This window comes from Bactrocera tryoni, chromosome 1, assembly GCF_016617805.1.
Source record: "Bactrocera tryoni isolate S06 chromosome 1, CSIRO_BtryS06_freeze2, whole genome shotgun sequence".
Taxonomy (NCBI): domain Eukaryota; kingdom Metazoa; phylum Arthropoda; class Insecta; order Diptera; family Tephritidae; genus Bactrocera; species Bactrocera tryoni.
Window position 1 is genome coordinate 89,839,383 of NC_052499.1, and position 15,987 is coordinate 89,855,369.

Below are 15,987 nucleotides of genomic sequence, written 5' to 3' on the forward strand. Positions count from 1 at the left end.
CAAGCGTACGTAAATATGTGCATTTAGGCAATCAACACACCATTTATAAGCTAAAATATTTTAACTTTGAACAAATTGGAATGACATAGCAAGCGATCCCTGCGAGGACATAAGTGTGTATATATGTATGTGATAAAGCCAAAAAACGGATGCAATGTAGCGGAATGCGACGGATTAGTAGTAATTAGGAGAAAAGCAGATAGCAAAGCAGCTTACACATAGATTTGTACATAAATTAGTATGACACACAATTAACGTTGGCAATAAAGACTACAACAAACCGCAACAGAAGAAAAAAAAACGAAAAACAAAAAAAAACGAAACAGAAACAAAAATTAAAAATTCAGAGAAACTACCTCGATATAGTGTAGTGCTAGTGCGGATTTGGACATTTGATTGTGTGATTGATTTAAAATAACTGAATTACTTTGTTGCTGCTGCAACAGCAGTTGTTGTTGATGCTGGTGGCCAGCACCAGATGCATGGATCGGGGCCAGAGGACGATGAGTGTCGCAGCACATGGCCGAAGTGGAGGCTGATTGGGTGAGGGGATTGACTTGAATTGGGGCTGCAATTGCGTTGGCAGAGCCAAAACCGTGATACGAAGCACCGCCTGTTGGCTGTCGTTGCAGTTGTTGTTGCGCTTGAGTGTTGAGCTGTGTTGAAAAAACACCGCCGCCACCGTTCTGTAGTTGCTGTTGGTGATGACGGAAGAGTTTGTGCTGTATATTTCCGAGAGAGTAGTTGCTGTGCTTCGGATATAAATAAGGATCGAAGTTCTGCAAGACTTGGCAATCCGCTTGTGCCGGCTGCGATTGTTGTTGTTGCTGCATCTTTGGTCCATTGAAGTATTGCCCGGGCGGCGGCTGGTGCTTAGCACCTAATAACTGGAATCCGCTTGGTCTCTGCACAGCGCTAAAAGAGGCCGAATGCGTCAAGACATTGCCATCGAGTTGCGGTTTTTGCGCGTTCATGAAATTGTATTTTGTTTGCTGTTTCTGCGTTTGCAGCTGCTGCTGCGACTGTTGTACTGGTAAGAAGCCAGTCGTAAACTGTGTGAGTTGTTGTTGCTGCAAGTTGTTATATTTATTCTCTTTGTTGGTATTATTCTTTATCAAAGGCGTCGCTAAACCTGTTGCAGCTTTAGGCTGAGCAATCTGCTGATAGTGTTGGTGCTGCTGCAGATGCTGTTGAGAGGTAACTGGTTGCAACTTCTTGCCTACATTCGATGCCGAAGCGGTGTGCTGCAACTTATGCGTTTGCTGATGTTGGCAGAAAGGGTCTGTTGATACACTCATGGCCGAGCACGCAAAGGAGTTCCAATTCAAAAAAGGGCGCTTCTGTTGCGGGTAGGCGTGTTGTTGTATGGGCGCGACTGTTTGTTGCTCCTGTTGCTGCTGTTGCAATGTCTGTGGTTTCCTTGGACGTAGAATATCGTGTTGCTGAATAAGTTGTTGATCATTCTTTTGTTGTGACGGCACTTGTGACTGCAAAATTGTGCGCTGGTAGCTACAGCTACCTAACGGTATTTGCGATGTAGAGCTCGACTTGCCAAGGGGAAAATTTTTCTTCGATAACTGTGGTAGTTGCTGTTGCATCCTCACGATTTTGCCTTGCTCTTCAGAAAATTGATTATCTGTGACGGCCGGAACAGCAATTTTGCTTGATAGCGTGGATGTTTGCAATAGTTCCGCGGTTAAACTGCTGGATTCAATTTTGCTGTTGCTATTGTTGCCAATTTTCAACAATTCGTTCAAGCACTTCTCAACCTTATTGTCTGTGTCCTTTTGACGTTTGATCAATTCTAAGTTGGCACTGCTTTGCGCCTTTGTGATTTTGTAGGCTTGCTCATGGCTTGACACCGTTGCACTGGTACCAGTGCTACCACCATTGCGAGGGGGTTGCTTCGTTGCAGGCGTCAGACGGCTGCCCTTGGCCTCTGCGGATGGTATGTGAAACGACGATGTAAATTTCGACAGTTGTGGCAAATGTGTACTGCAGCAGTTTGTTGTTGTTATACTACTCGTACTGATCGTGCTATTGCTCTTTTCAGATTTGCGATCAGATGAGGATGGTCCAACAACAACACCACTATCAACTGTCTTCGTGGCGCATATCAGAGGCGATCCGGATGTTTTAGCCGTCTCACCAGAAAAAGCCGAGGAATCGATATTACTCGTCACAATTTGCTTTTGTGGTCGCGTGGGTTGCCGTTGTTGTTTAGCCTCAGTCTGCGACTGCTCTTTTCTCTCCTGCTGCTGCTTTTGTAGTTGCGGCAATGTTTGCGATTGCTTTTGGCGTATCATCAGCTCGTCACTAAGGGCCGATTTTGGTTTCTCACTTGGAGTCACCAAAGAAGTTGCCATTGCAGGTGCACGCGACACAGCGGTGCTTGTTAATTGTGGCAGCGTATTCCCCGTAGCTACTAAAGTACTTTGAGGTGAGTCATCAACGATAGATCGCTGCATATAGAACGGACTATATTTAGCTGTCGCACTAACGCCGAAAACACTTGAGCTCGACGCACTCTTGAGTAAACCACCTATGGGATTCACTGTTCCTGTTGTCAGTGTAGCCGACGTCGTTGTCATGTTGCTCATCAACGCAGATGGCTGCTTATTTTGCTCTGCTATAGACGTGGGCATTAATATTGCTGTGTTGGAATTGCTGCGACTCAATGCGGGCAAGTGTTTCATATAGGACGGTATGTGTGTGCGGCTTGTTGAGCGCACCAGATTTTTCACTGGAGCTTTAGCAGCTTGTGTGTATGGCGTGGCATTGTCGAAATTTGTTGATGTTGAGATCAGCCCGGAGGGCACATGGGAAAGTGAAACGCTTTTATTCAAGGGTACCAACTCTGAATATTGTTGTTGCTCAGGCTTTAGCTGCTCCTGGGGATGATGCACCTGTGATGTTATTGGTTGAGCATTTATCTTTACAGGTAGCTTGCTGATGAAGTTTGTAGGCGCCAGCGGGACGGTGAGTGCATTTTCGTTGCACATAAGTTTATATAGTTCTTCTTTAGTAACGGCCTGCCGCACTTTCATATCCAAATGCGATAGAGATGCATTTTTTTGGAGTTTATTTGGCTTATGCAGTTCCTTTTGTGCCGCTTCAGCCACTGTCGGATCGAATATGGCAAGCTTCTTAGCTGTCTGGGCATCCACTTTGAGTGGTGCCCCTGCAGCGCCCACAGTGTTTACAGTGGGCGCGCAAATTTTCTCGTAGTTCCATATTGACCGCTTGGGTGTTTGACGTTTCTGTGAGGACATTAGATTTTCCGTCCAAAAATCGTTCATTAATTGCTTGTTGAGTGAAAGATTGGATCCGTTAGTAGTTGAGTCTTTCTGATCCGTTGATAATTGGGTGCACTGTGGTGTTATAATTCCTTGAACGCAACCATATTGCGGCGAGTTCGAACATGGCATACTGTTACTAGAAATACTACGTTGCAATTTCGGAGCAAGTTGTTGCTGTTGTCCGACTGAGGAAAATATGGAAGGGTATGCCAAGCGAGAGCGGTTCGTGACGATAGTTGATTGTGGATGCTCCACTGAAGTAAGAGGATTACCGAAATTTATCGATGATGACTTCGACAAGTTATGAACAGATACATTTGGACGGCTTGTCGTCTGTGAATTAATTGCCGCGGGCAATATAACACTTTTGCGGGAATTCGAGTTTGAAACTGGCGCCTGCCGACGTTTCAACCGGTCATACAAGTCCTCACACTCCTGAAACTCCTTATGCAGCTTTTTGTCCAATTCAGTGTAATCAGGTAGGCTTTTCAAATATTGATTCATCATTTCGATTTCCGCATCATAAATATTTGCATCCAATTTAACAGCCGCTGTTTGCTTTTCCAGCTCCTTCTGCTGCGCAACCAATTTATCCAAGTCAATGTCCATTCCAGGCTTGGCAGAGATGGATGTAAGTTCGGGTAAACGGTATATGGCATTGCCAATTCTGGTTTCCTGATGTTTTGGTAGTGCCAAGTCCATTTGACTACGAGGCGAACCACTTAAAGGCTTGTAACCGCGCCCATGAGGTGAACCTTTTGTATAGGCGTTAGAACCATCTTTTTGACACGTTTTTAAAGATCTTTGTACGATCCCAGTGGAACTGTATTTGGGTGCTCGTACAGGCACAGGCGGAGGAGGCGATGACGAAGGTGATGATGTCGACGAAGATAGCGATAATGATGATGCCGGACTCGATCCCATAGCCGACATCATGTGTGGCGGCACCGCAGGTATTGGGATTGGTGATGATATAGTACCAGTGGCAGTATTGTACGACAAATGATAATTTTTACGCGCTACTGGCGGGGTTGATTTAGGACTCAAAGTCACCAACGGCCGGCACTTTCGACCACTTAGAGGAGAAGAAACTGGCGAACACAAAGCGGTCCTAGTTTCGGTCTTACTTGAAGATAAGACCGCCGCAATTTGGGGGGATACCAAATGATAAGGTTGCTGTGACCCCGATTGGTTATTCGAAATGTTTGACGGCGAATCGCCAAACGTGGCGACGGTAATGGGCACCATTGGATCGGAGGTCTCCCTTTTAAAAGAGGTGTTCGATTCTATTGCTTTGGTCACGCCTTTCAGATTATAACCATTAGCTTTGGCCCCCTCAGTTTCAGGCAGAGTCGTAGTAATCACAGATCTCACGGTTGCTGTTCTAGAAAGGGATAGCGTCGGTGCTGATTCATCGCTGCCATTTGAGTGTTCTGTTTTGTTTGATGTTATTGTTTTTGTTTCAGAATTAGTATCCGCAGTTGAATGCTTAACATTTTCACTCATTTGTTTGGGAAAATAAACTAAGTGAATTGATTAAAAAAAAAACCTTCGCAAATTTGTAATACTTATGTAGGTTATATTCTGTAATTATAGGGATATGTTACGGTTACAGCTATTTAGCTTCGAATTTATTACCGTTTAACAATTGTTTACTATTCAACAATGCTATGTATAAATTCTCCCCCGACTACATACGGTGTACCAATAAATTAATTAAAATGTTGTAATGTAAATTGGATGTTCAGAAGACACTTTTGTATGCTTTGCAACATTGAACACTGTGACATCACAGAAAACAGCTTAACATTGACCTTGAAACGATCATGAACGTGTACAAATACACTGCATGAACGACACAACTCAAAATGCCAACACATAAACCAAAATCAAATGCAACACGAACGACCAACCAACCTTGAGATACTGCTCCGGTATTTTACCATTCTTTGGGATAACAAATTTCTTAATAATAATAATTTTATCGCCTTCGATCTTCTGAATAGTAATCGGCACACCAAGTTGCGGGCGTTGAGTCTGGGGTGGACGCTGCACCGGATTTGTAGGACGTGCGCCAACTCCCGTCTTCCCCTGTGGACCTGTTAGAATGCCACCCGGATTCGGTTTTGGCGGCACTGCAACCGTGGTCGCTGACTTTTGTAAACCAATTACAGGTTTCGGCTTTGGCTTAGGAGCTGCTGTTATCGGTTTTTGATCCTTCTTTTCACTACGTACTATGGAGAAGTGATAGAGTGGCTTGTCGTCATCAAGAATGCTTTTTTGTTGTATAGGTTTCTTTTCGACACGTCGCAATACTACTCCCAACATTGGTGCCTCATTCTTTTTGATTCCTATTTGAGTCCTCGGCGGCGAAACCTTTTTCAAATTGACACCTAATTTGACACCGACTGGTGGTGGCGTTTTAGTGCGATGTACCATTTTGCCGGCAGGGATATCTCGCTTGGAAGTATCTTCTTCTATATGGTGTGTCTCTTCTTCCTCAGCAGATACATTGTTCTTAGGCAATAAAGGATTAGTGTGCAAGACAGGCTCAGGTGCAACCAGTGGCGAAGGTCCTGGAAAGAGTGCAGACAAACTACTTCGGCGACGCTCCATATTCGGTGTTGAAGTAGTTTTTGATAAAGGAAAATTGGAGATCGGTGGTAATGCCACAGGTAAATTGATTGCCATTTCTTCAGCTGTGCTAACTGCACTGCCTCGCCTGCTTGTATTTTTGCTAGCATTTACTGATACAGACACACTGCCCGAAGCCGAAAGTGCTGAGCCAATGCTGCTCAAACTCGAACTGTGCAGACGGTCTGGCGCCGGACTGCGTTCGTGATGTAAACGCGGCGATGTAATTGAGAGCAAAGAGGGCCCGCCAGAAATGACTGGAGACAATGAACGCTCTGGTTCTACTTCGTGTGCTGCAGTGTCTAAGCCACGCTGACGGCGATGCATACGCAGTAATTCGATCGAATCAGATATCTTATGATGATTTTGTGTGGTTTCATACTCATCTGTGGACGATTTGGAAATGGAACGTTTGCTTGACTCGTTCTCCTCATAAACCGCACCACGACCTTTCGATAAATTATCGTCTAAATTAAGCTCCAATTGTGGTTTTGGTGAATTCACTCTCATTTTAGGGCCACGCAATGCGTCTGCCGCATCACCGCTACCGAGAGGTAAAAACTGCTTTTCTATGTCTTCGTCGAACACATTCGGCAAGGAGGTTACGCGTTCTAGAGGTGCGGCCGAGAGTGACTTAAGATGTTCGCCTCTTGGAGGCAACATACTGTGATCATAGGGGCTGGGCAAATGAGATGGTGCTATTATGATTTCATCACTCGATGGCGATCGTAGCATTGGTATATCTCCTACCGAATTATTCGCGCTCACCAAATTGGGAGGTGTTGCACTGTCACTTGAACGTTTGCTACCAGTGTTGACTGCCAATAAGCCCGGTTTGTTGATATCAACTGGCGTAGCAGGCGCCGATACCGACTGCGAGGCAGCTTTGATTTCATCGGAGGCTGCAGCGCGTATGGCAGCGAATTCTGTCGCCGTCATCTGTTTTACACTCAAACGGCGTTGGGAGTCAGTAATATGAATTTGGCCACCACCCCCTCCACTACTGGCATTGTTCGAGTGTAGATCGGGGCAATTAAGGGCGATCAATTCGCTAAATTCGTTGGACATTACTGCGACGTTGCAATTGATTTTTTTCTGTGTTGTAGCAATACGATTTTGTTGTTTTGTTGGCACTTAAATTATCTTGCAATTGAGGTCGTGCAGTGTGGTTTTTACATACGTCGTTCAATGTTACACTTCTTGTGGTTAATATTTTCGAAAATCGAAATTGATTTACTCTTATTTCAACACACAATACAAATTCAATTGAAAATTTAAAATTTTTTTGATAATATTACACTTGAATTGCTAAAAAACACACAAAAATTTGTGATTACTCAACACGAAATAGCGAAGACTGGTTGCGCCTCCGCTCGAGTTCTTAACGTGCTTGAACCTAACGACGAATATCACAAATGGTCTGACCGAGCGAAAAGAGCTTTTCAATTACTGCGAAATGCGTTTCAGCTGCAATGTGAAAGTAATCAACCGATACGAGGGATGTTAAGTACATCGAAACGGGTACTTGTGTATTTCGGTTTTCACGCACCTTTAAACAGGACCGAGGTAAATGCAATAATCTCTTGACATTTTTGGCAGACATTTGCATGCTTGTATGTAGCAAATCCTGTAAATTTCTTGGCGTGTCTTTTCTTGCTCTCTCGGGGTCAAATGAACCGAGCAATACTATAGATGAAGGTTTATTTTGCCATCAATCAATGTGCATACTTGGGTAGGTACATAAACATAATGACGTCAATTGGGAACAAGTTTAATCAAATGAGACTACAATTACTGAACAAAGAATCGCCTGGCAACCTTGCTCTTGCGAACAGATCAATCCCCCATTATTTAGAAGGAAGTTAATCAAAGTAATACCGAAATGATAAGATAACCTAAGGAATATATACCTAAAAGTAATAGTGAACCACACTTAAGTGGACCCTCAAAACAAATCACCTTTGTTTGCTCTTTCTTTCACTTTTATGTTGGGTTATTTACAACTATGGTGGGAACTATTCAACGCATATCTCCCAAGTTTTTTGCGAATCTTTATAAGATTCATAAGTATTTTAAAAGTTCATGGGCAACTTTGGGGATGCACGCATGTTAAAAATTAACTTAACTTAGCTTCGGGGCAAGAATCTATACAAGCATGTACGGTATCATCGTGTCTTCAGCGCGTATTCTTTAAACAGTACGTTTTATTTTTTTGCAACAAATATTATGTTTGTCAATTGTCCCTGTTATTCGGTTGCTCTACTTCACTTGTATTTTCGTTTTATTATCGGTTAACTACTAACTAACGAATGTATTCGGCACATGTCGGAACTGGAACTGTTCTTTTTTGGTTTATGGACAGAAATAATAGACTTCAGTTAATGTTAAATGGCACTTTCAATTCACAATTTTAATAACCGATATTTTTGTTACGCTTCGAACTTTAAAATTTTCTGCATGGGAAGCTGTTTCCTGTTATTGTCCATTCACCTCGTCCAACGACACAAAGCGGGAAGCAAAATGCAAACCATAAATGACTATTGCGGCTTATGCTTGCTTGAGTGTATGTGTATACCTGTACTGAAGCGTCGCATTTTACAGAAAATTACCAGTTCACAATTTGAAGTTCCTTTCGGAAATCCAACTACAGCGAAAAATTTATTTGACTTACACCAACTACAAACTGGTATGAGACTGTAATGTTTAGAGCCGAAAAGAGGCAATGTACTAGTAGTAAAGTAGTTTTTAACTAGTTGCGTTGACTACAGGATATGTATGTACATATATACGTATAAAGTGAATATAAAGACGAAATGGTATTGGAAAATGGGTGTATTTCCTGTTTTAATTTTTCTGGCGTATTTACTTAAAATAGAAAGATCTAAAAATAATCACAACAACAGCGATTGTAACCAATGGCAAACAAGGCAATAAACACTCAATTGAGTTGCGGTCGATACAAAAGCTGAAGATGACGTTTGCACAGTGTTGCCACAGAGACGGTTGATCGACGCTACTCTGTGCTGATCTGTGTGGCACAACAGCAACCTCACACGTGTCTAAACTGGTGCAGTGCGTGAATCAATGCAAAGTGGTGGCGGTGGGGCAAAGTCGCACAAATCACCCATGTGTTGAAATAGGTAAATACGCATAAAAGGCGGAATGGTGTGCTTGAAAGGGACCAAAGTACAAACAACGATTTTCAGAAAAGTTGAAATGTCATCAAGAAGCTATGTGACGAAGGTGGGTGTGCGCCGCAGTGCGAAATAAATGCGGAGTAAATAAAAATAAAAATACATAAGCATACACATACATACATACACGTTGTCTACATACAACTACAATGTTCGAATTGGGAGACCTAAGGAATGGTGCGAAATTTTTGCGTTTTGTCATTTTAAATTAGTTAGACTTGTCGAAATCTTTTTTGCTATTGTTGCTATTACTCAAGAAAGCTCTATTTAACAGATCAAAAGTCCGACACAAAATTATAATCATGTATCGAGTAGAAACGAAAAAATTAAAGGAAAGAGAACACGAAATCTAATGGATCTGTCGGAACTCTTTGGCAGACAAACCCATTTAATTTAATTTGAAAATATACAAAGAAGCCTTCAGTATTTTCTATTCATGTTTGGCTCCTTCGTTTCACTCACAAATATAACCCGCTGTTTTGTCAAGTTCTGCTATTTTATTTTTTGTATATTTCTTTTTTCTAGCCCCGTGTTTTGTCGTTGTATTTTTATCTTAAAAATGTATAATTCACTTTTTTCGTCACTTTTTATTTTTTCTGAACCATTTTCAAAGTTATGTCACTCTTTTTGGGCGATAACCGCGACAAACAATATATGTTTTCATATCAATTTCAATGTTGAATTTTTCATAGAGTGAAGAAATAGAAAAAAGCTCTTTACAACACTGAAGTTATATTAAAATGTTTGTTTTTTGGCCAATTAAGCTAAACGAACACTGAACCAAATATCACGCACGGCTCGTATGGTTATATTCTTGAATTGTATATACTTTTAATTATACTTGCACTCTCGCAGGCGCCGTACCGTCGACACAATTTTACATAAAGCCGTAATGTACCAAGAAAAAAATAAATTTAAATTTTGAAAAGTCTTGCTTTTTGTTGCGCGCACACAACCGTCTAATGAGGGTTTGGATTTTCTTCTGAATTAGTTTTTCGAACTTAAAACGAGTATAAGCAGTACCAACAGCAGCCTTCCGAAAGACAATATTTGCCAACAATTCGAAATAGCCGATCATTATATGTACATATATATATCTCACGTACAAATATCTTTGCGTACAAGTATATAATTTTAGTTATATATACAAACATACATTCATATAGTATGCCTGTAAGAACTTTGGAAAAGTCACATCTTCGTTTTCGAAAATATTTCACGTAAGTGTTGGTGTTGAAGAAAAATTTTGATGCGCGCGCATTGTTTTGAAAACAGGCTAACACGTCGGAATAAACAAACACATTCACAATTTCGATTTGATGCGCTCTTAAGGGACTTTCTCTTAAAGAATCGAAGCGAAGCGAAGAAGTAAAATATCTCAGAGCAAAGAGCGATGACGCAACTGCTCTTCCAACAAATTTTTCATTTGTTTATCTCGTAATGCTTAATTATTTCACGACATACATATGTTTACATACATACATACTATATATATGTGGTATACCCATGTAATAATATTATTTTTTAACAACTAATGTCCGAAATATAAAAAATTAAACAGTGCCTTACATAATCGCCACGGCAAATGCGTGCTAAGAAAAAGGATAAATTTGCGAGAAATCAAAAAAGAAACGCAAGTTGTCATAATTAAACTGTTTAAATTTAATAAAAAGAAAGTTATTACAAAATATATTTCCAGGACTAGGAAATATATTGGTAAGGCGATTAAATTTTAACCCAACCACAGCGTTCTTTTCCATAGAAGGCAATTATTAGGAGTGGACTGGTATTCTCTTCACTTGAAACCCTTTTCATTTTGAACGTAACGAATGGAATATATTTCTAAGAATAAGAAGATTCATAGTGAAAAGAAGGTTTTTCAAGGTAGCTCCACCCAATTTCAAAAATTCATCGTATAGATCCACACACAAATTCTCGTATAATAACTTAAAAGCATGCAGAATCATGCAATAGTTTACATATCATTAAAATTATTATAAAATATATAACGTTGTTTTTAACCGAGCGATTTCATTTCAACACACTTACAAGATAATCATTATCATGTTCAAGAAAATACTCATCCGTTATCCAATCGCCCAAAAACTTATCAAATAAAAAATCACATTCTACAACCAAATCGAAATTATTGCGACAACGATTGATCGTTTTGCGTAACGAGAGTGTGCCGTAAATGGCCGTCTTTTCCGACGAAGACCGCGATGACTTGAAAACATTTTGCTGTCGCCTAACAGCTGCTTTTTCTAATTTCCGAAAGAAATCAATCTTGAGAGACCGGTGATAACAGATTTGTAACAAAATGGGGAGAACACCAAAGCGGTGACACGTTATCGAAGACGTCAATAACACGACTAGTTTACGATTCGTATCATCCGCAGTTGCCAAATAGCAAACTAAACAATATATGCAAGCACAAATACTTATAGACCCCCACGACACTTCCCACAAACACTCACTCAGAAGAGTGCATTTTATTTCATTAAAATGGCGCTATTCAATGGTCACTGTGAATAACCAAACTAATTGAATTGACATGTACGCTTTCAATCCGAAATATGTTCGAAGTGTTTGTATGTACCATAAGTATGGACGAGGATGTACATAGGTGCACTAACTGACAAAACTCTAATGGACGAAAAACAAAAAAACATTTCACAGAGAATAGTTAAAGGCTCTCGAAATTCATCTACTGATACCAAAAACAATAAGTCCATCACCGTAACACTTCAGATGGGGATCAACAAAGCACGAATGGCCCGATACAATGGGAGCGTAATCGCTATTTCTGTAATTTGTTACAAATGATTTATGCACATGCGGTTGTGGCAGGCAAGCAATTTGAGTGCTACACATTTTCTGTGTCTAACTAACATTGGACACATCTATCAGAAAGTTCAGTACATTAAACATTGAGACCTTACAAGATAATCGCCGTCGTGATCCGCGAAATACTCATCCGCAATCCAGTCGCAGGTGTACACAGTGAAAAGCATTGCACATTGCGCCACTAGGTCGTGCACGCGTTCGATCTTCCTGGGAGCTGGCATCTCACGCATTTTCACATAAAAGGGTACACTTTTATTGGCCTTAATGAAATTCTGAGCAACCAGCTGAGACTTCTCCAGGTGTCGCTTGAACAATAGCATACTCATTTTGTATTAGAAATTTATGGGTTTAGGGATGGTTCACACGCAGTAGCAGACGCGCACAAAATCTCTAAATGCAAAAACTGCACTGACTAGCATGGATGCCATTGACAAGAGTAATGTGGGGATAAAAGCAGAATAGTTAAAACGCGTTAAAGTCTGAAAAAAAATGGATTTGGCAAGAAATTGGTTCAATTGCTATTTTTTTTTTTTTGCATTGATTTCAATTGATCTTGTAGCTCAAACCAATTACTCATTTGCTTCCGTATACTACGTAAATATGTATAGCATATGTATGAATATACATCTGTGTGTACATGAGCCATCGGATTTTAGGTGCAAAGTGTGAGACAATCGTTCTTGAAGGCGATGAAAAAAATAAAAGTAAAAAAGAAGCAAACGTAACGAAGAGAATGACCACGCCGTCCTGGCTTCCCATCAAGTATGTCCCCCCTACACATAAAGGCGAAAATAAACGGAAAATGTGGAGATGGAAAGTGGGGATGATCTTATACCATGACTGATCGTGAAGGCATATAAAAGCATAAAATTTAACTGATTTCATAAATTAATTATAAACTATGTGAATAAATGCCGGGTTTTCCAATAGGGATGACATGCTTTCTAAGGGTCGTTTCAGCCATTTTAATTGCATGATCTGTTCTTTTCTTTCATTGAATTCAATAATGTTTACTATTTCTTCTAATTATTCAAATATATGATTAAAATAATCGTTCTCCAATTGGAACTTTAAGTGCGCGAATTCTGAGAAAGGATATGGTCTGGCTTCCGTATAAAAATGTTGCCACCCAAGAAGTGAATCATTGCACCACCGTCAACGTTAAACTGACGGCTGATTTGCTAAGGAACAAGTAGAAAACGTAAACAATTTAAAAAAAAAAAAAATCATCTTCTCCGATGAGGCTCACTTCTCATCTGAGTGGTGCGGTAAATAAACAAAGCTCTCGATTCATTTGCGAAGAAAAATCGCTAATTATTCATTAAAAATCATTACATTACATTCACCTAAATTTACAGTTATCGGACAATCATCGGTCTGTACTTATTTCGAAATGAAGCTGGTGACACCGTTACTATCAATAGAGATTTGTCTTTTACAACAGAACAGACTCTCGTCAAGATTTAAAGCTTAATATTTAACAGGCTATTCATGACATACACCTTGATTTAGTGGAAATAGTACTCGAAAATTCTGTTCATCGAATTCGTTCCTTCAAAAGAAGTTGTGAAGGCCATTTGAATGATGCTATATTCAGAACTTAATTTTATCGACTATACCGGTCAACACGATTTTTGGGTCTAACATCTACATGTTAAATTTTAGTTTCTCCTATGATAAAAATAAGGACACATTTTTTTCCGGTTAAAGTTTGCTTTCGTAGAAATTAGAGCAATTTTTCGATGATTTTTTATATTTTTTCTACAATTTCACTATAGATTATAATTAGAAAACTTTTTTTTAGATACAAGAGCCGTTTTTATTCACGATGTGTGATAAACAATAATATATAAATGTAAAATAACAAGAAATTATTGTCTAAAAGTGAATATTTCTTGTATTTCTTTATGCTCATATGAGCTCTCTCGTATTAAACCCCAAATATACTTATCGATGTAGATTAGCCCAAAGCAAACTTAAAGAACTAAAGATTAATATTTAAGTGTTTTTCAATGTCTAGAATCAGAATTCAAGCATGAGAACAGAAACCCCAAAAAAAAAATTTTTTTTGTTAACCGGTGTTATAATTCACGTTAAATAAAAAACATTTAAATTTCCTTAACGATTTGTTTTTTTTTAAATCATATCACTCTTATTGGAAGACCCTGTATAAGGTATTATTAGTAAACACATGAGATAATCAAACGGATTCAAACAGAAATAGCGCAGAATACATATACATATACATATATATATAAATAAGTAAAATACCTTAATCATACAGTTTAGGTCATAATGGGAATAAAAAAATGGGAAATTGGAGAATTTACTACTTTTCTTTGTTAAAAACTCTATAAACACTCAATCTTGTTTTCAAGTTGCTACCAACACATTTGAAGAATGTGTAAACTAACTTTGTAGCTAAATTTTATTTTATTTGGAAATTTACGTTTCTTATAGTGTGAACCGTGTTTAATTAATTAAATTAGTAATAAGTTTTGCATTTCTTTCGATAATCAGTTTCTGTTTTTTTTTTTGATATTTCCCTGCATATAAAATGAAAAGTTTTTACCTTAGACGGTGAACGGCGATTATTACGTCCGGTTTCTCGATCGTCAACCACCTTGGCACGGTCCCGATGTCGTCTCCGTGAACTTGAATTGGATGTTTCATCCCTGTAACGATATTTATGAACACGTCTACCCGATGTGGGCGACTTACGGTGTGAACGTTTCGAGCGCTCCTTGCGACGGCGTGATGAACGATCAAAGCTGAAGAAGATTTGAATAAAAAGCGTTGTTATTAATAAAACTTGACTGCAGTTGTGAAAAAACAACAAACGATGCACAATATGACCTAAAATCATTAAAACTTAATATGCTGAAAAGCTTTTTCATGTGAGATATTTCGGCGACAAACGAACAAATCTGGCGGCGGCACAGCTTTTGGCAAACGAGATGGACAAAATACTTTTTATTTATTCTAAATTGCAAAGCAACAACAGCTTGTTTTTGCTCTTTTTATTATAGTATTGTTGGTGGGAAAGTTCGTGCTCTTCACTTTTTGCTTTGCTTTGCTTTCCTTTCCTTCAATTTTGTTTTCTGCCCGCCAGCATGTGCGCTGCTCTCAACTCTGTGCTTCTATTTGTTTTGATTTCATTTATTTGTTTAAAAGTCAAAATGAAAAATTTTCATTTGAATGAAGCAGAAAGCTTGTGTTGCGCGCCAAATAATTAAAAACAATAATAATAATTGAATCAATTCGGATACATGAATGTATGTGCTAGCACTTCTCAAATGTTTAAAGCGTAATAAAAGTTTCTTCAAAAATAATAACAGAATTCATTCAAACACTAATTTGCAATATTTTGACATTTTTGACGTTTGCAATTCTTTAAATCAAATAAATATAAAATACAAATATACGTCCCTCGGACCAATGCATGATTAAAAAAAGAAAATCCCTTAACCTTTATGTACAATATATTTTATTCTTTAAGAGCTTGCAATATAAAATTAAGGCCTCAGCTGTATTACTTTTTTGTTGTTTTCTGACAAATAAATTATAAAAAACAAAAGTACTAAAAAAATATGAAAAATTCAAAGTTTAGGTTAGGTAACACTGGGGATTTACTTATACGAGCTGAAATTTGTTGCGAACTTTAATGGGGACTTCTATTTTGTTCTGATACTTCATCCACATCTAAGCTTCATATATCTACATAAGGCCGGACATAAGCAGAGGAGGAATTTCAGTGTACTTCCATAAGTCGTTATAATGGCCATACGGCTCACATGTGATGCCAGTAAGTAGGCCAACAACCGTCTTGCAGTGTTTTCAAGACCGTGTAGGGGGAAAGCTTGTATGTTTTCCTTCCACTCCCTTGCACATGATCTTGGCAATCAAGCCCTTTCGGAAATTTCGTTGTGTATCGTTTTTAACGATTTGCGTATTTTTCCTGAGTTGGTTCGGTAGTCGACCTTTTGCAATTCATCAGCTATTTCGATTCCCCG

General features: G+C 39.2%; 1 protein-coding gene across 7 annotated transcripts in view; it reads right to left on the reverse strand.

Annotated features, from left to right (window-relative positions):
* The window catches only part of LOC120776707 (probable serine/threonine-protein kinase DDB_G0282963), a 65,996-nt gene that overhangs the window by 18,650 nt on the left and 31,359 nt on the right, over nucleotides 1-15,987 (reverse strand). For 4 of the 7 annotated variants that reach the window (XM_040107634.1, XM_040107642.1, XM_040107652.1 and 1 more), the window contains one exon: nucleotides 14,547-14,745. In XM_040107634.1, coding sequence (XP_039963568.1) covers nucleotides 14,547-14,745 — 199 coding nt within the window. Of the gene's footprint in view, nucleotides 1-356; nucleotides 4,821-5,216; nucleotides 7,187-14,546; nucleotides 14,746-15,987 lie in introns of those variants that run through there. The other 3 variants (XM_040107614.1, XM_040107606.1, XM_040107661.1) reach the window with 2 other exon arrangements.